This window comes from Periplaneta americana, chromosome 10 (genome assembly GCF_040183065.1).
Source record: "Periplaneta americana isolate PAMFEO1 chromosome 10, P.americana_PAMFEO1_priV1, whole genome shotgun sequence".
In the NCBI taxonomy this organism is placed as follows: Eukaryota; Metazoa; Arthropoda; class Insecta; order Blattodea; family Blattidae; genus Periplaneta; species Periplaneta americana.
In genome coordinates this window covers 149079082-149100558 of record NC_091126.1, presented here as the reverse complement: position 1 = coordinate 149100558, position 21477 = coordinate 149079082, and the positions used below count along the sequence as shown (strand labels likewise).

Genomic DNA, 21477 nt, shown 5'->3' with positions numbered 1-21477 from the left:
TTGATCTAATCTGCAGCATTGAGGAATAGAAGCAGCCCATACAAGCAAGTTTCTTGTTATCGACTTTTGAATGTTTCATGATTAAATTGAAAGATTTATTTCAGTTTTTGCAACTGCAAACCTGTTTCTCCAACTTCAGATTCTCTTGTAATCATCATTTGTTTTAGCCAATGTTTATTTAGATTTTTTTAAATTTAAAATGATCCTTCATTCTTGGATACAATCTTTTAACACTTTTATATTCACTGATTAACGTTTTTGAACAAGTAATAACTGCTTTACTGTGTTAATATTATGGTAAATTACCTGGCTGAATGGTTTCGACGTGGTTTGCGTCATTCTCCGAAGCCTAGGGTTGTCACTTGTTCAAAAACGTTAATCAGTAAAATAATTCATTACATTTATCATTGTTCATAATACAACATGAAATTTTAGTGATATGGATGTAATATACGAGTATTACGTAAGTTTCATTGTATCCTCTTTATTGCAAGAGTATAAATTTTACTCATTCAAATAAAACGCTTAATATTCAAAATTGAATAGGTTTTTGTGCTGCAAGAAGGGAATCATTACGAAAAATTATTACTCTTTTAGGTCCATCTCTAAAGAAGAAAAAGAAAAGGAAAATAATAAGAAGAGTTCTCCTACGAAACCAATGACGAGTCGCCCATCGAGGCCTTCCACTGCCCCAGACAAATTACAGGATTATGAAAAGAAAAAGGTGAGCCCTTCCTCTGCATTCAAGAATCTGAAATCAGGATACAATTACACAATGATACCTTACAAATGTAATCTTCATCTTACGATGTTTGGATGACGTATATACGTCCGTTGATGTGACATATTAATGAATTAAATACTATTATAGTCACAATCATGCCATGGTATGAAAGAAAAATTTCACAACCTCGAGCGGGAATCGAATCTGCGACTTCCTGTTCTCCGGTCAGGCGCTCTACCACTGAGCTATCGAGTTCGTCTCACGCCAAAGGCTCGGAATTATCCTTTCATACTGGCGACTCTGTTATAGAGTACTGTCCATAGCGTCTGATCTTAGTCAGCACTGCTTATGGGTGGAAAGAAACTTTACAAATGTAATCTTCATCTTACGATGTTTGGATGACATATATACGTCCGTTGATGTGACATATTAATGAATTAAATACGCTATGGACAGTACTCTATAACAGAGTCGCCAGTATGAAAGGATAATTCCGAGCCTTTGGCGTGAGACGAAGTCGATAGCTCAGTGGTAGAGTGGCTGACCGGAGAACAGGAAGTCGCAGGTTCGATTCCCGCTCGAGGTTGTGAAATTTTTCTTTCATACCATGGCATGATTGTGACTATAATAGTATTTAATTCATTGACAATGATACCGTATTGAAAAATGAATCAGCTGATGCATATTTAAGATTAACGCTGGATATGAAAGATTAAAGAACCATGAAATAGAGCTGTGCCACAATTACTTACATGCAAATTCTTACATAAGATAAAATCAAATAGAAGTAAAACTGGGGCAAAATATCAGAAAAAAAGTTCAATTTGAAAAATAAATTCAAAATTGATGTCAGCAAATCTCTTTATCTGCTTGTCTTTAACATTTCTAACTCCAAGGGTGCAATATGTGATAAGAGCAGTCCAAGACAGAATATTACAATATCCATGTATCATAGGGACTTTTTTTTATTTGACTGACTTTTGTAGCGGCCGTATGCTTTCACATAGTATCACAAATATAACCGATTATAAGAGAAGTAAAGTATTAGGCTTAAAGATGACAGATTATAACCTTCTGTTGGATTACATGATTAAAAAGGTAGCCTTCAAATTGTGACATAGCTCTTACATTGTAAGAACGCAAAGGTAATATATGAATGTAAAGATGCTGATTCTTTTATTAATTTCACCACTGAAGTCCGTACAGAAATGTGACATTCGTTAATAAGCGTTAATGAGACATTCCATTTAATGCTCATATATCACATAAGCCTTGAAGTTCTCATGATGGTCACTGTTGTGTAAACCTCTCTCTGTGGGATGAGAAGACCTGATGATTTCCTGGCTACTTCCTTAACGATTTAGTGCACATACATGATTCTTATTTAACTAGCATATTCTTAAATTGTATTTTAACAACATCGGTGACATTTGTGACTAACAGTATAACCTATATACATATATGTAATGCTGCATTGTTATTAATTTTCGAGATAAATCATTATAGTGGCCAATATTATTGAAAATTCCTAACTTGATGTGTAATGTAAATAAAATTGTTATTCCAGTGACCATGTGACTTTTTCTGGTGAACTATTTCTCTTTCAGCAAAATAACTTCAACAGTAAAAACTTGAAAAGTTTTTGAATATGTAGAGATCTTCATCTTTCAAGTAAATGAGTTGTGCATGCCAGTAAACACGAAAGCTTAAATTATACATAATGTTTTCGAGTGTATTAACGCTATATGGTCACATTTATGTTATGATTGTTTGTAGCTTATTTTATTACTATAGTTAAAAAACGTGCATTGTAAACAAGTGGGCGTTGAATGACATTCACTTTCATACATTGATAGCACTTACAACAGCTTGAAAGAATTTATCACTATGAATTCTCTAATGTAAATAAGAGTTATTGAATTATCGAAATTTTCCTTAATTTTGGCCACTAATATTATTACAAAGGCTGTGTTCTGTTTTTATAAAACACACATTATTTAATCTTGCTAAAACCGTACTAAAGCGATTTACATTTATATTTATTATATTTTGCGTATCATATAAGCACGAGCACTGCATGCGAGGCTTATAATGCATGTAACTAGTATGCAATGTTAGCTGCTTCATAATATAGCAGTCTGTGCTTCTGTGTGCTTTCCTTTGTACTTAAATCCGTCAGTTTTTCTACCTTAAACATGTACGAGAGAGCTAAGAGTAAACAGGAATTTTATTCTCAGATAGAAAGTGAAAAGCTAGAGGTAATATTAATTATATTACAGTATAAATATTTGAAGAAATACAAAGTATTTTATTCTCTCTGTTACTGCCGGATATGAAATTGCTATGCAAGCCTAAAATATACAATTTATAAAGTTATATGCGACTAATATGTTTGTCAGAAATGTTGAAGTCTGAATACATATACAAATATTAATGTTTTCCCTCTATTTTTAGAGTATCTTTGTTTAACTTGAAGCTACGAAGCTTATCTTTTATATGTATAAGTTTTACAGTTTAAAATTATAAAATATATATTTAATGCATATTGAAATTACCCTACTGTCAATAAATCTTACTTATTCTAGACACACATTAATGATTGCAACTTAATTAAGAGATAGGCAGAAAGTACTTAAAAATGAAAAGCATATAAGAATACAGGTAGGGTATTTCTAGTCTGAAGTATTCTGTACTACATGTTTTGCTTTTGAAGAACTTTAAAGTTATTGTCAGTAGGCCTACTTATAATTATGGTCCACAGTACATTAAATTGTTTTTCAATTTCAGGCTGAGAAGACAGAAGAAGTAAAGAAAGATACTCCACGTTCGAGAAAGGATTACCTCATTCGACATCATTTAGAACGTACTACTGGTGCAGGTAAACTATAACTATTGATTAGTATTACCCTATTGAACTAGAAAAACTGCGAACTTCGAAAATTTTAAGGTATAAGCCTACTGAAGAGTCTTGCTTTTTCATTTTAAGTGGTTAGAGTTGATATGTGGTGTTTCTTCAGACTCACCACTGGACCTAATGAAAATTAATTAAAAGTAAGTCCTCCCTCAGACTTTCCCATCTGTCCATCACCTCGAGTAGCCAGGTATCACTGCATTAATAAATTGTCATAACAGTGAGGTGTGGTTTCGAGCGAAAGATTGCTTCTTAAAACCTTCTTTAAATGATATTAACGGAAAAAAATATGGAAATTATTATTTTATATATATCAGTAGTTTGTCCACGATTGTTTAGTCTATCAAACTTAATATTTTTCAGCAATAGATCGTGATTTCATCTGAGTGATTACTGTCAAAATAAGCCTTATTATAGTACTGAAAATGCACATTAAATGTTTTCTGATTTTATATATATATATATATATATATATATATATATATATATATATATATATATATATGACATGATTGTATCGCCTTTCTGACCATAAAACATTAGTCACTGAGAGTGTACAGTGTACAGTGTGGTGATTTGATTTTGACAATATTTCCATTAGCTGTTCATCCTTTTCAAATCTCCCTCTCATTTTGATTCGGGATTTTATGTAGGAAATTATGTTTTGTGGCTACACTGCTAGAAAACAACAAACAAAACACTTTAAAATAATGAATCCATGTGATTCCTTCTGAAGAAACCAAATGATGTTTTTTGTGAAGTTGTGTTCTTTCTATCATAGAAATTCTATGCAGCTTTGTGATTATAGTGGAAAATTTGAACAATAGTGTGTTTAAAAACCTAAAATTATAGGAAAAAACACGCTTTAAGAGTTGGATTACTGATTGTTCAACTCAAAAACAACCAACGTGATGGATCCATTCCAGCCTCCAAAATTGTTTATGGAAGTAATTGAACAAGTGGTGAACGACCTAATAAATAGCGGGGTATGTGGACGATTTGGACGGAGAGTGAAAGTAACTTAAATAGAAACAGTTTTGGCCCAGTTTTGTTTTTAATTGCGGCAAGAACGGAGAGTGAAAGTAAATAGAAATAGTTTTGGCCCAGTTTTGTTTTTAATTGCGGCAACAACTTCAAAAAGCAAGACGAGAAAGAGTAGTTGGAAGGTTTCAGGGCGAACATAACCTAAACTAACCGGTAATTCGGTAGAAAACGTTTGTCAGTATGACGGACATCAATGACATCATCAAGGATCAGTGATTTGTTAGGTTTGGTTCGTTCAGGCTTTACGTGCGCTTCGCATGTACGTTTTTGGTAGGCATATCAAAAGCCTGAACAAACCTAACCTGTCACTAATCCTCGATGATGTCCGCCAAACTGACCAATGTTTTCTACGAAATTACCAACTAACCTAACTTGCGGAGAGTGATGGGTGGTAGCCTAAAGCACAACGGTAGCTGGATGGAGACCACACAGAAAGTAGATAGTGGATACGAATGGTATTGCTAAAGTAAATAATTACGAACATTCCATTGGTGATAGGTGGGCCTAACAAAACTATATGGGAGAAAGTGAGGTGAATGTAGAGTATCCAACGCCCACTGAACGAATATTTCACTTTTATCACTGCCAATGTTGCACTATAATCGTATATGCAAGGTAGGCTATAACAAAAACCTAAACTAACCAAACCTAACCTGTCAAAGAAGCAACAAGTTATACTAAATATGTGTAATTGGCCTGTGTCTCTATAGTGGGTGGGACATAAGGGTATAATCCAATAAACTGTTGCCAAGGCGAACTGTCATGGCGGACGCGCGCAAGGCTACTACGTAAATCAAATTAAGCATGTATGCATGGGAGCCAACACTACACTCCTTAGCGATAGCGATGAGAGAAAAGCTGCCATCATGTATTTGAAAAGGTAATAAGTTGTAACTGTATTAAATCGTGGACGTAGTTTACAGACAGAACACCAGAGTCGCAATGACACTATGCTTACAGCTCAAGCTACCCGTACGGCAAAGAACTGTACAACAAACAAATTATTACCCGGGTTCGAACCCCGAATAAATGCAATCCCAAAAAATATGTATGAGTATGACAGATATGCAAATTGTTGCAAAACCAGATCATATAATCCCCAATGACAGGAAAGGAAATACACTGAGAGCACATACAGTGGACTGAGAGGACAGAGAATGGACTGAAAGAACACTGCGTGGACTGAGAGGACATAAAGTGGACTAAGAATTCAGACAGGGGAATATGAGTACAGAGAGAGTACTGGTTTGACTGTGAGTGAACTGAGAGGAAGCAGATAGGACTGAGAGGACAGAGAGTGGACTGAGTGCACATAGAGTGGACTGAGAGGACAGAGAGAGGAGTCCAAGCTCAGAGAGGGGACTCAGTGGGCAGAAAATGGACTCAGAGGACAGAGAGTGGACTGAGAGGAACCACATTGGACTAAGATGAGAGAGAGAGAGTGGACGGAGAAGAAAGAGTGGCCTGACAGGACATTGAGTGGACTGAGAGGACATAGAGTAGAGTGACAACTCAGAGAGTGAACTGGTGGGACTCTGAGCGGACAGAGAAGAACCAGATATGACTGAGAGGAGAGAGAGAGTGGGCCCAGAGCACATAGAGTGGAATAAGAGCACATAGAGTGGACTGAGAGGACATACAGTGGACTGAGAGCATACAGAGTGGATTTAGAGCACATTGAGTGGACTCAGAGGACATAGAGTGGACTAAGAGGACATAGAGAGGACTGAGAGGACATAGAGTGGACTGAGAGGACAGGGAGAAAAACTAAGAGGACATTGAGTGGACTCAGAAGACAGGGGGTGGACTGAGAAGACAGGGAGTGGACTGTGAAGACAGGGAGTGGACTGGGAGGACATAGAGTGGACTGAAGGGACATAGAGTGGACTGAGAAGACAGGGAGTGGACTAAGAGGACATAGAGTGGACTGAGAAGTCAGGGAGTGGACTGAGAGAACATAGATTGGACTGAGAAAGCAGGGAACTAAGAGGACATAGAGTGGACTGAGAACACAGGGAGAGGACTGAGAGGACATAGAGTGGACTGAGAGGACATAGAGTGGACTGAGAACACAGGGAGTGTGTTCTGAGAGGACATACTGTGGACTGAGAAGACGGAGTGCACTCAGACGACATAGAGTGGACTGAGAAGACTGGGAGTGGACTGAGAGGACATAGAGTGGACTCAGAAGACAGGGAGTGGACTGAGAGGACATGGAGTGGATTGAGAGGACATAGAGTGGACTGAGAAGACAGGGAGAGGACTGAGAGGACATAGAGTGGACTGAGAAACAGGGAGTAAACTGAGAGGACATAGAGTGGACTGAGAAGAAATAGAGTGGACTGAGAAGCCATTGAGTGGACTGAGAAGACAGAATGTGGACTGAGAGGACACAGAGTGGACTAAGAGGACATAGAGTGGACTGAGAGGACATAGAGTGGACTAAGAGGACATAGAGTGGACTGAGAGGACAGAGAGTGGACTAAGAGGACATAGATTGGACCGAGAAGACATGGAGTGGACTGAGAGGACATAGATTGGACTGAGAAGACATAGAGTGGACTGAGAAGACTTAGATTGGACTGAGAAGACATAGAGTGGACTGAGAAGGCATATAGTGGACTGAGAAGACAGGGAGTGGACTGAGAGGACATAGAGTGGACTGAGAAGACAGGGAGTGGACAGAGAGGACAAAGAGTGGACTGAGAGGACATAGAGTGGACTGATAATACATGGAGTGGACTGAGAGGACAGCGAGTGGACTAAAGGACATAGAGTGGATTGAGAAGACAGGGAGTGGACTGAGAGGACATAGAGTGGAATGAGAAGACAGGGAGTGGACTGAGACGACATAGAGTCGACTGAGAAGACAGGGAGTGGACTGTGAGGACATAGAGTGGACTGAGTAGACAGGGAGTGGACTGAGAGGACATAGAGTGGACTGAGAAGACAGCGTGGACTGAGAGGACACAGAGTCAAGTGAGAAGACAGGGAGTTGACTCAGAGGACATAGAGCGGACTGAGAAGACAGGGCGTGGACTGAGAGGACATAGAGTGGGCTGAGAAGACAGGGATTGGACTGAGAGGACATAGAGTGGACTGAGAGGAGATAGAGTGGACTGAGAACACAGGGAGAGGATTGAGAGGACATAGAGTGGACAGAGAGGACATAGAGTCGACCGAGAACACAGGGAGTGTACTGAGAGGACATACTGTGGACTGAGAAGACAGGAAGTGGACTCAGACGACATAGAGTGGACTGAGAAGACTGGGAGTGGACTGAGAGGACATAGAGTGGACTAAAAGGACATAGAGTGGATTGAGAAGACAGGGAGTGGACTGAGAGTACATAGAGTGGAATGAGAAGACATGGAGTGGACTGAGAGGACATAGAGTGGACTGAGAAGACATAGAGTGGACTGAGAACACAGGGAGTGGACTAAGAGGGCATAGACTGGACTGCGAAGACAGCGAGTGGACTGAGAGGACATAGAGTGGACTGAGAGTGAACAGAGAAGACATAGAGTGGACTGAGAGTGAACATAGAAGACATAGAGTGGACTGAAAAGACTGGGAGTGGACTCAGAGGACATAGAGTGGACTGAGAAGTCAGGGCGTGGACGGAGAGGACACAGAGTGGACGGAGAGGACATAGAGTGGACTGAGAGGTCAGGGAGTAGACTGAGAGTACATTGAGTGGACTGAGAAGACAGGGAGTGGACTGAGAGGACTTAGAGTGGACTGAGAAGACGGGGAGTGGACTGAGAGGACATGGAGTGTACTGAGAAGACAGGGAGTGGACTCAGACGACATAGAGTGGACTGAGAGTACATAGAGTGGACTAAAAGGACATAGAGTGGATTGAGAAAACAGGGAGTGGACTGAGAGTACATAGAGTGGACTGAAAATTCAGGGCGTGGACTGAGAGGACGTAGAGTGTACTGACAGGTCAGGGAGTAGACTGAGAGGACATTGAGTGGACTGAGAAGACAGGGAGTGGACTGAGAGGACTTAGAGTGGACTGAGAAGACGGGGAGTGGACTGAGAGGACATGGAGTGGACTGAGAGGTCAGGGAGTAGACTGAGAGGACATTGAGTGGACTGAGATGACAGAGAATGGAGTGAGAGCACATAGAGTGGACTGAGAGGACATAGAGTGGACTGAGAGGACAGAAAGTGGACTGACTCATTGAGGGCAATGTTTCTAAACATAATGTCCCATGACCACGTATTGGCAGGCCTTAGTTAGAATACTCTCAAGACATTATTTCCATAATTCGATCCATGTAAACTTATGAATGACAGGTTGAGCCGGTACAGGTATGAAGAAAATGCAAAAAAAAAAAATTGTAGAATTTGTAAATATAAATGCCGTTACTGGAATGGTAACAGGCCGTACTTTGAAGTAAAGAATAACTTTCCTAATTCATGTCTAGTGTAATCATGTGACATTAGTATGGCTATTAAGGAGTTAGTATTCTAAAAAATGCAGAAATTGTAAAGAAGTCCCGGTGCGAAATGGTAATAGGCAGTTGATTTAAGGCTGAGAGGGCATTAATCCCTAAGTTCGAGAATAGTGAACTTATAAGATATAAGTGTATGTATGGAGAGCCAAAAAAATTGGAAGTTTATTAGGCTTATACATGATATCTGCCCATATACTAAAATATCCTTAGTATCGCACCTGGAAGGGCATTATTTTCTTGAGTGGAATAATGTGATCTAATAACAACAGTTGGCAGAGATGGTAAGGATAGGCCTAGTATGAGGGAAAGTGATCCACAGGGAAAGGGAGACATTAATCATGAAACTAGTACCAATACCAATATTTATTGTACACATATTGAACAATCCTAACCAATACTTGTATAATCAATAATAAACAACAGATTTGAGTACACAATATACGAAGAAACTAATAAATAATGTTATACCAGTACCGATACCTTATTGCAAGACAATGTTTAGGTAATGATGAATGCAATTACGGTAAAACATTAAAAACGCGTTGCAGATGCAATTATTTTACAACACCAATATAAACATTAAAAATAAGGAAATAGCATGAACTGTAAAGGATGGTATTTCGATATAATTCCCTAACGTAGGAAAAATGTGTTTGCAAAGAAAAAGTGAATAATGCACAAAACTGCACAGAAAATACTTTCATATGTATTAACATTAAGGGACAAGGTAACAGTGGCGAAGCAAATGTGTCAAAACTAAATAGGGTGATATAAATCTGTTATCCTTCTATCATCTTATACATTAGATGATTCACGGCATTTTGAAGACAAATATAGTTACATAATCCCCTCAAAAAAAAAAAAAATCCAATAGAATACGGGTAAAACAATTTGAACTATATGACCAAGAACTCCCAGTTAACCAAAGATATTTCTAACACCAAGGCAATAGAATATTTACATTTAGTCTTCCTCCATCCGCTGTTTTAATCAGTGCTGTAGTTGGAAAATAATTTTAGGGGTACTGTTCAAATCTCCTAGGTTGGAGATCGCCATCCAGATCGCAGCCACAATAGCACATAAGGCATGGGGTTAAATGTTGACAATGATTGCCCAACACAGGATTGAGAACAAAAGCCTAGGATTTATTTTACTAGAAGAGTATTCCTATTCTTAGTCGAAATATCGTTCATTACACTAAAGCGCCTTTGTATTCTGAAGTTGAAATTAGAATAGAATGCATTATAGGTCTATGTTACAAATTACGAAGGTCTGGAGGTTTCATATTGAAGTCAGTATAATCCCTAAAGGCCAGAATGTACTTTCGCTTTTCTTCAAAATGGAAATGCTCATACAAGTTTAAGATGAACATATTAGTACAGGTTATAGGTAGGCCTACACGTAAATGTTTGTATTTACAAATGAAATCTTTCAACATTCTCTATTTTACGTGTCTTCCATTCTATAATACTAATCTCAGACTGTCAACATAAGTAGGATGTTACTGTGGGATTGAAAAGCCTCTGATTGAAATTTTCTGCCAGGGTTCTGTAAAAATGACTAGGTTTTATATTAGCTATATTTGTCCTGCAATGTAGCTCACTATCTTTGAAAACTTCCTATTATGAAGCAGAAAATGCCTCTTCAACATAAGATCCAGGCGAATGTACCATAGAATCAAAGACCTTAACAGTACAGTATGCTATTAAGCTTACGAAATTGTTATATGTCTCATAATAAGGCCATCACAACTACTGCCATATTCTGAACAAAATCATCAGACATTGTAATTTCAGGAAAACTTGCGTATTTAGACCTTAATTAATTCAGAGTCTCTTAACTTATTATTAATATAATGGGAGACTTCAGTTGTGAGGTGTCGTGTCGTCAAATTAGTAGACCTATTAATTAGAAATATCACGACAGGCTTGAAATTAACAGATAACTACTATTCATGAGGTGCCAGACCATAGTTTTCAATAAGACAACGAATATACAAGTGTGTAAGCAAAGGATATGAGATACCAGCTGTTACTGTTATGCCAGAAATCAGAACTAAATTTTTTTCAGATATCTAACATCCTTCATTTCAAAGTGTATGAAAGACTAGTTGAACATAATGAATGTTTTCAAGTCTATATTTTTTGCTGGTATGGTAACAGCAAGTTTTTATTTTAGACGGTATGGCGTATTGGCCCATACCGGCCCAACTACAGCACTGATCTTAAAGTGTAAATGTGGAGTCCATCACTAACTTTCTAAGCACACTTATGTTTCATACATCCAACTTGAAAACTGTTTAGCTTTTAAATCTACCTTAATGTTCTCTCATTAAGATTCATAATACAGAAAATATGTAACACTCACAGGCATGGACTCTCAACGAAACTAACACTCAACAACACAGTGCATATACAGAGCCCCAAATATAAAGTGACATATCAAATTGTGAATGAGAGGCTAGTGATGTTTTGTATGGAAATGTAGCGAATCGATATCTCCTCCCCAGAATCCCCCTCTACATTGCGAATCAAGGTCGTAGCTACCGTCTTTAAGACGCATGTGCCACAAGCCCCTCGCAATGAACTCTCCATACTGGAAGGAGTGCCAACAGTGTACTTATTTTTTTGGAAGGATTGGAGTGTAATCAAGTGGTACGATACATCGATGTTACGAACTTACTGGCCTATTGTTACTAGGTATAATAACTTAAATAAATGTGGGAACCGGTAGGATAAGTCTCAAAAGCTCTTAAGAATTTCGTCACTGCAAGTTGGCAAGTCATTACTTTTTAGTAGGCATGGTAATATTTTTCGGCACTGTAACAATTATGTGTCAAAATGTGCATGATTATCACTAGACAGTGGAAAAAAAGTCATTCGGATGTGAATGTAACTACAACACAACTAATTTGTCTCGTCAGAGGGTTGTTGTCTACATAAGCACAGTAGGCATACTAGAGGCACGTGCAGGTATAGGCCGGAGGGAAATGTAAATTTACCCTCGGAATAATCACTGAATATAGGTTGTACGTTGTTATAACTATTGCAATAGCATATTCTGTAAATTTTTCTATAAACCCTTCAAAGTGAGTATTGTTCAACATTTTGAATAGATTATTGCAAACTTATCATTCGACACAAATCCTGGCAAAAGTCATATGACATATGTGAGGCGGAATTTACTGTGTATTACATTAATTTTCTAACGAATTGTTTTGTTATCTTTTTTAATGCACACATACATAACACACACATAATTGTTTCACCAGTATCACTACTAAGTATCTTCTCAGTCCACTCTAAGTCCTCTCAGTCCACTCCCTGTCTCCACAGTCCACTCAATGTCCTCTCAGTCTGCTCCCTGACCTCTCAGTCCAGTCTATGTCCTCTCAGTCCACTCTGTGTCCTCTCAGTCCACGCCCTGACTTCTCAGTCCACTCTATGTCCTCTCAGTCCACTCCCAGTCTTCTCAGTCCACTATATGTCTTCTCTGTTCACTCTCATTCCACTCTGTCCTCTCAGTCCACTCGCTGTCTTCGCAGTCCAGTCTATGCCCTCTTAGTCCACTCCCTGTGTTCTCAGTCCACTCTATGTCCTCTCAGTCCAATCTATGTCCTATGAGTCCACTCCCAGTCTTCTCAGTCCACTCTATTTCTTCTCTGTTCACTCTCAGTCCACTCTATGCCCTCTCAGTCCACTCGATGTCTTCGCAGTCCAGTCTATGCCCTCTTAGTCCACTCCCTGTGTTCTCAGTCCACTCCATGTCTTCTCTGTCCACTCTATGTCCTCTCAGTCCAATCCATGTCTTCTCATTCCACTCTACGTCCTCTCAGTCCACTCCATGTCCTCTCAGTCCACTCCCCGTCTTCTCAGTCCACTCTAAGTCCTCTCAGTCCACTCCCTGTCTTCTCAGTCCACTCAATGTCCTCTCAGTATACTCCCTGACCTCTCAGTCCACTCTATGTCCTCTCAGTCCACTCTGTGTCCTCTCAGTCCACGCCCGGAATTCTCAGTCCACTCTATATCCTCTGAGTCCACTCCCAGTCTTCTCAGTCCACTCTATGTCTTCTCTGTTCACTCTCAGTCCACTCTATGTCCTCTCAGTCCACTCGCTGTCTTCTCAGTCCAGTCTATGCCCTCTTAGTCCACTCCCTGTGTTCTCAGTCCACTCTATGTCTTCTCAGTCCACTCTATGTCCTCTCAGTCCACTCCATGTCTTCTCATTCCACTCTATGTACTCTCAGTCCACTCCCTGTCTTCTCAATCCACTCTATGTCCTTTTAGTCCACTCTGCGTTCTCTCAGTCCACTCCAAGTCTTCTCAGTCCACTCTATGTCGTCTGAGTCCACTCCCTGTCTTCTCAGTCCACTCTATGTCCTCTCAGTACACTCCATGTCCTCTCAGTCCACTCCCCGTCTTCTCAGTCCACTCTATGTACTCTCAGTCCACTCCCTGTCTTCTCTATGCACTCTATGTCCTTTTAGTCCACTCTATGTCCTCTCAGTCCACTCCCAGTCTTCTCAGTCCACTCTATGTCGTCTGAGTCCACTCCCTGTCTTCTCAGTCCACATTATGTCCTCTCAGTACACTCCCTGTGTTCTCAGTCCACACTATGTCCTCTCAGTCCACACTATGTTTTCTCAGTCCAGTCCATGTCTTCTCAGTCCACTCTATGTCCTCTCAGTCCACTCCATGTCCTCTCAGTCCACTCCCCGTCTTCTCAGTCCACTCTAAGTCCTCTCAGTCCACTCCCTGTCTTCTCAGTCCACTCAATGTCCTCTCAGTCTACTCCCTGACCTGTCAGTACACTCTACGTCCTCTCAGTCCACGCCCTGAATTTTCAGTCCACTCTATGTACTCTCAGTCCACTCCCTGTTTTCTCAATCCACTCTATGTCCTTTTAGTCCACTCTATGTACTCTCAGTCCACTCTATGTCGTCTGAGTCCACTCCCTGTCTTCTCAGTACACTCCATGTCCTCTCAGTCCACTCCCCGTCTTCTCAGTCCACTCTAAGTCCTCTCAGTCCACTCCCTGTCTTCTCAGTCCACTCAATGTACTCTCAGTCTACTCCCTGACCTCTCAGTCCACTCTATGTCCTCTCCGTCCACTCTGTGTCCTCTCCGTCCACGCCCTGACTTCTCAGTCCACTCTATGTCCTCTGAGTCCACTCCCAGTCTTTTCAGTCCACTCTATGTCTTCTATGTTCACTCTCAGTCCACTCTATGTCTTCTCTGTTCACTCTCAGTCCACTCTATGTCCTCTCAGTCCACTCGCTGTCTTCGCAGTCCAGTCTATGCCCTCTTAGTCCACTCCCTGTGTTCTCAGTCCACTCTATGTCTTCTCAGTCCACTCTATGTCCTCTCAGTCCACTCCATGTCTTCTCATTCCACTCTATGTACTCTCAGTCCACTCCCTGTCTTCTCAATCCACTCTATGTCCTTTTAGTCCACTCTATGTCCTCTCAGTCCACTCCCAGTCTTCTCAGTCCACTCTATGTCGTCTGAGTCCACTTCCTGTCTTCTCAGTCCACAGTATGTCCTCTCAGTACACTCCCTGTGTTCTCGGTCGACTCTATGTCCTCTCTGTCCACTCTATGTCCTCTCAATCCTCTCCCTGTGTTCTCAGTCCACTCTATCTCCTCTCAGTCCACTCTATGTCCTCTCAGTCCAATCCCTGTCTTCTCAGCCCACTCTATGTCCTCTCAGTCCACGCCCTGTCTTCTCAGTCCGCTCTATGTCCTCTGAGTCAACTCCCTGTCTTCTCACTTGACTCTGTGTCCTCTCAGTCCACGCTGTCTTCTCAGTCCACTCTATGTCCTCTCAGTCCACTCCCTGTCTACTCAGTCCACTCTATGTCCTCACAGTCCACTCCCTGTCTTCTCAGTCGACTCTATGTCGTCTCAGTCCACTCCCTGTCTTCTCATTCCACTCTATGTCCTCTCAGTCCACTCCCTGTCTTCTCAATCCACTCTATGTCCTTTAGTCCACTCGCTGTCCTCTCAGTCCACTCCATGTATTATCAGTCCACTCTATGTCCTCTCAGTCCACTCTTTGTCCTCTCTGTCCACTCCCTGTCTTCTCAGTCCACTCTATGTCCTCTCAGTCCACTCCCTGTCTTCTCAGTCCACTATATGCCTTCTCAGTCCACTCTATGTCTTCTCAGTCCAATCTAAGTCTTCTCAGTCCACTCTATGTCTTCTCAGTCCAATCTATGTCCTCTCAGTCCACTCCATGTCTTCTCGGTCCAATCTATGTCCTCTTAGTCCACTCTCTGTCCTCTCAGTCCACTCTATGTCCTCTTAGTCCACTCTATGTCCTCTCAGTCCACTCTATGTCCTCTTAGTCCACTCTGTGTCCTCTCAGTCCACATTCTGTCTTCTCAGTCCACTCAATGGCTTCTCAGTCCACTCTATTTCTTCTCAGTCCACTCTATGTCCTCTCAGTTTACTCCCTGTTTCTCAGTCCACTCTATGTCCTCTCAGTCCTCTCCCTGTCTTCTCAGTCCACTCTATGTCCTCTCAATCCACTCCATGTCCTCTCAGTCCACTCCCTGTCTTCTGAGTCCACTCTATGTCCTCTCAGTCCACTCCCAGTCTTCTCAGTCCACTCTATGTCGTCTGAGTGCACTCCGTCTTCTCAGTCCACAGTATGTCCTCTCAGAACACACTCCCTGTGTTCTCAGTCCACTCTATGTCCTCTCAGTCCACTCTATGTCCTCTCAGTCCTCTCCCTGTGTTCTCAGTCCACTCTATGTCCTCTTAGTTCCCTGCTTTCTCAGTCCAATCTATGTTCTCTCAGTCCACTCCCTGACTTCTCAGTCCACTCTATGTCCTCTTAGTCCACTCCCTGTCTTCTCAGTCCACTCTATGTCCCTTCAGTCCACTCTATGTCCTCCCAGTCCACTCCCTGTCTTCACAGTCCACTCCCTGTCTTCTCAGTCCACCCCCTGTCTTCTGAGTCCACTCAATGTCCTCTTAGTTTTTCTCCCTGTCCTCTCAGTCCACTCTATGTCCTCTCAGTCCTCTCTATGTCCTCTTAGTCCACTCTATGTCCTCTGAGTCCACTCAATGTGCTCTAAATCCACTCTGTATGCTCTCAGTCCACTGTATGTCCTCTCAGTCCACTCTATGTGCTCTTATTCCACTCTATGTGCTCTGGGCCCACTCTCTCTCTCCTCTCAGTCATATCTGGTTCTTCTCTGTCCGCTCAGAGTCCCACCAGTTCACTCTCTGAGTTGTCACTCTACTCTATGTCCTCTCAGTCCACTCAATGTCCTGTCAGGCCACTCTTTCTTCTCCGTCCACTCTCTCTCTCTCATCTTAGTCCAATGTGGTTCCTCTCAGTCCACTCTCTGTCCTCTGAGTCCATTTTCTGCCCACTGAGTCCCCTCTCTGAGCTTGGACTCCTCTCTCTGTCCTCTCAGTCCACTCTATGTGCACTCAGTCCACTCTCTGTCCTCTCAGTCCTATCTGCTTCCTCTCAGTTCACTCACAGTCAAACCAGTACTCTCTCTGTACTCATATTCCCCTGTCTGAATTCTTAGTCCACTTTATGTCCTCTCAGTCCACGCAGTGTTCTTTCAGTCCATTCTCTGTCCTCTCAGTCCACTGTATGTGCTCTCAGTGTATTTCCTTTCCTGTCATTGGGGATTATATGATCTGGTTTTGCAACAATTTGCATATCTGTCATACTCATACATATTTTTTGGGATTGCATTTATTCGGGGTTCGAACCCGGGTAATAATTTGTTTGTTGTACAGTTCTTTGCCGTACGGGTAGCTTGAGCTGTAAGCATAGTGTCATTGCGACTCTGGTGTTCTGTCTGTAAACTACGTCCACGATTTAATACAGTTACAACTTATTACCTTTTCAAATACATGATGGCAGCTTTTCTCTCATCGCTATCGCTAAGGAGTGTAGTGTTGGCTCCCATGCATACATGCTTAATTTGATTTACGTAGTAGCCTTGCGCGCGTCCGCCATGACAGTTCGCCTTGGCAACAGTTTATTGGATTATACCGGACATAAGTAACATTGACCAAAAATTATGCTGAAGGAGACTTACATTTTCTGTCAAGCAAGATATTGGTCTTTCTTGTGAAATTGTATTAGGTGACAATTTAACATTTTTTTAAATGCAATTTTCATCAAATATGTGAATCTGAAAATAATCAAGGTGTTTGAATTAAATATAGGCTAAAGTTGGTTGGTTTATATAATTATGTCTATGGGGAAAAGCCTTTCTTCATTCACTGTTATGTAGAAATATATGCACACCAAAACATTGAATGTTAATTCAGATACACCACTGTAAATCATTTCGCAAACTACCGAGGCTTTGATAGCAATACATTGATATATATGACAATGTTAGAACCGCTAACGACTTTACGGCACAGAAATAATTTATAATCTAGATTCAGAGGGTGGTGATTCTAAACCATTCAAATCCTTTGAGAAATTAAAATGTTATGGTGGTTTAAAAAAAAAAAAAAAAAAAGGAATTTTTAGCCACATTCAGAAACGAATAGGTTCTCGATTGCAGTGTCTGAGGACAAGACTAGGGAGAGAACAACTCGCTGATGGAAAACCAATACAGTAATTGGAGTAAGAAGTAGACTCACAGATGAGACAGTAGATAGGCTGCAAAAATATAATGGCCTAGCCTTTAGACAAAACACGAAATAATACTAGAAATAAGGAAGACGAATTTGAGCAATATATTTTCATACTTTGTTAGACTAGACAGCATTTCGGAAGGTGGTCAGCTGCTATATGCGCCATAACATTTCTGGTATGTGACGTCACAAGCTTGTACAGTAGACCCAATCGGAATCAGTCTGTAACAAGTACTTCCCGAGTTCGTTTGTTCACATGTGAGTGTTTCAATACACTGAATAAATAAAACTAACATTTACTGTATGTGTGTAAGATAAATAAATGGAAGAAGAGACTGTAAAGAGTCAAGTATTGCACAGGCAGGCGCGGAAAATAGTGTTTAAGGTGTATAATTATTTTAAAAACGTTGACAAGCACAACGCTGCCAGCCATCTTGATGCTGGCTACAATGTTGCCAATGTGCAAGAAACGACTGCAGAAGCATGTGGTGTAGGATTGAGAACCATGCAAAGAATATTGTTAGTGAACGAAAGAGGATTTGTTTGGTGTCATGCTTACAGTAGTCAACGGCTAAAGTCATTATTGTCTTTTGATAATTTAAATTCTCTCCTGCACTATTTGTACTGCACATGCTTGTGAAGTACGATGTGACAATGTTGTACGCTGCCTTGCTCTCTCTATCTGTCTCTCTCAAAGCAAACACTAGCAGACTACCGCCTTCCGAATTGCCATCGACTCTAGTGATGACAAAACTCCAACACTGTTTATGTCAATGAGGTCCAGAATTTTGGCGTAAATTTAATAAATTGAAAAACTCAGTTTGTACATACACACACACAAACACAGCTTACCAATTGTAATAAGGGATGTGATCGAGCCAATAGCCACGGAACTTTCTGGGGCAAAACTGCTTGAGAAATGTCTTCATGGAAAAGCTCAGAAATGAAATATTGGAGTAATATTCCTAAGAGGGTTTTTGTGGAAATCAACGCCTTGCATTTTCGGGTTTATGATGTTATAGCTGCACACAGTAAAGGAAACATTATAAACTGTGATGTGCTGGGAAGACTAGAGATACAACCAAAACACTCTACTATGAAATCCTTGGACGCAATTGATGATAAATGTATCAGAAATCCAGAAAGTGGTCAGACTGATTGGAGAAAATGTGCCAGACAGAAGATGTAAAAATGAGGCTGCAGGATGAAATGTAAAATTTCCCTGATTTCGGTATAATGTGTATTACTGAAGTAAAAAATGCTTTAAAGTACGTATAAAATCAAATTAACCCAACCATAGGTTAGTGTATTTATTCTAGAACAAAATGTAGAGATTCGATAGGCATTTAAATATTTTAGTTAGGTCTAATAAGATAAAAATATTTCAGTCAATACTTAAGTACTTGATAAGAATTATTTTGTAAATTAAAAATATCTCCCATTAAAATCGGGGACAGAAAACACTTCAGATATTTATGTGTCTTTAACCAATGCATAATTTGTGTATGTGGCATGATCTGGAATGAAAAACTAGGTTAGTTGCCAATTAACCTATAATTCTGCAGTGCTTGGGAAAAGTGACAAAAGTCAGTTTTCACAAACCTTTTTTGTTAATTTATTGACAACTTACGGAACATCTCCTCGCTTGGAAAAAAAAATACATAAGTATTTCTCCCATTACAATAATTCATATAGAAAAAAATCAAATAGACATAAACCAGTGTAAGTCGTCAATAAATTATCAAAAATGGTTTGTGGAAACTGACTTATGTCACTTTTCCCAAGCAATGCAGAATTATACCCTATATTTGTAAATTGTAATTTACTAACAAACTCTTAAAGATATATTTCTAAATTTATTAAAACATATTGTGAACATGTGTGCTGTACATATACATGAATTTGGTTACTGTAACACAGCTGGCTCCCAAACAATATTGCTTGGATGGAATATGATGTGTCATTTCATAGACTGGTGTAAAAAAAAAAAAAAAAAAAAAAATTACCAGGCAGTATGAGTGTGGACAACACAAATTTTTAAAACTCCATGATAGGCAATTGTGAAATAGACAATAAATATTAAATTGGCATGTGTTTGAAGATTAGGTAAAGTTTTATTCGATAAATTGTAACTTATACCCAAATTATCCCACTATACCCATATTACCCCGACCCACCCTATTGGCAATGATTCGCCAGTTTGTGTAGAAAATATATTTATATTTTGATAATTTGTTAACCTCTATCATACATCAGAATTTGTTTTGGTGTTCATTATTGCTATGCATATGAAAACCATCACACAGCTGGACCACGTTATATTTTACATGTGGTAAAGGTATCCCTTGTAGACGCCATTCAGGTGCATAGAGGTAGAGCTCCATGCTTTCATATTTCTGCACTAGAATGAGGTGGTAGGTGGTGTGGTCAGCAACACCATCTGACCACTTCTAATGCCCAGAAATCTCCAGTACTCAATTCGGCAGGGAGCTGAGTAGACCATGGAACCATTCTGGAAGTTTTGGCAACGAGAAATTTACCGCCATAGCCCAGAATTTAATTGGAAACTTCAGCCTATAGCTGTTTGTTTACTAACTGAGCTACCTAGCCCACAACCATGGAGTAAATATTAACATGTCTAACTGTGAAACGAATGGGCCGGAGTTCAAATCCTGATTGGAACAAGTTACCTGGTTTTAGTTTTTTCGAGGTTTTCCCTCCTCAACCAATTAAAACTGAATTGCTGAGTAACTTTCGGCATTGAACCTTGGACTCATTTCACTTTCATTAATTCTAACGTCAACTATCATCCTTCAGTAGTTTAGTTCGACAGAGAATGCAACAGGATGTAGTACCGTGACTGTGCTCAGTTGACATCAATCTGAGAAAGCTGTAGAAGTCCCAGGTAGATGGAGGGACTTTTGCAGTGGACTCTGTTGGAACTGGGTGATGTGTAGCTGAATCGATAGATGGCATCAAACAGTGAATCACGATATTTACAGGAATGTGGTCCTACAAATTTAAACAATCATCCCTATCAAAGGAGGTAAGCACAATAAGCTTCAGGCTGCTGTGCAAATCTTCAGGCTGCCCTCTGTAGGGGGGGGGGGGGGGGAAGAACTGAGCTACCTGGCTGCCAACTATTCGTATATGTAACATTTAACATCTTTCTTTTCGGAATATGTATGATAAGAACTTTCTTGTGTTCCACACCACAGACATCATCACAAAACAAAACTACTTCACATACAATAACAAATATTACACACAAACCGAAGGCCTACCCATGGTATTAACCCATTTCCAGCATACTAGCAGAAATATTCTTACACCACATAGAACAGACATACATACTGAACAAAGACAACAACAAACACGCAGACAACATCATATATTGGCACAGATACGTAGATGACATACTAATACTATACAAAGGAAACAAAAGACAGATCCCAAACCTATATCAACACATAAACAAAATACACCCAAAGCTACACTACACATTAGAAATTGAAAACAACAAAGCCATAAATTTTCTAGACATCACAATAACAAAAGTAGACAACAAACATACATTCAAAGTATACAGAAAACCCACAACAACACACATACACAACACATCCAACCACCCCACAAAACATAAACAAGCTGCATTCCGAACAATGGTACACAGACTACTCAACATACCAATGAACCAACAGGATTACAAAGA

At 40.2% G+C, this 21477-nt stretch overlaps 1 protein-coding gene across 13 annotated transcripts in view; it reads left to right on the top strand.

Annotated features, from left to right (window-relative positions):
* The window catches only part of LOC138708096 (nuclear protein MDM1-like), a 945585-nt gene that overhangs the window by 814946 nt on the left and 109162 nt on the right, over positions 1-21477 (top strand). For all 13 annotated transcript variants that reach the window (XM_069838271.1, XM_069838273.1, XM_069838272.1 and 10 more), the window contains 2 exons: positions 598-724; positions 3512-3602. In XM_069838271.1, coding sequence (XP_069694372.1) covers positions 598-724; positions 3512-3602 — 218 coding nt within the window. The remainder of the gene's footprint in view (positions 1-597; positions 725-3511; positions 3603-21477) is intronic.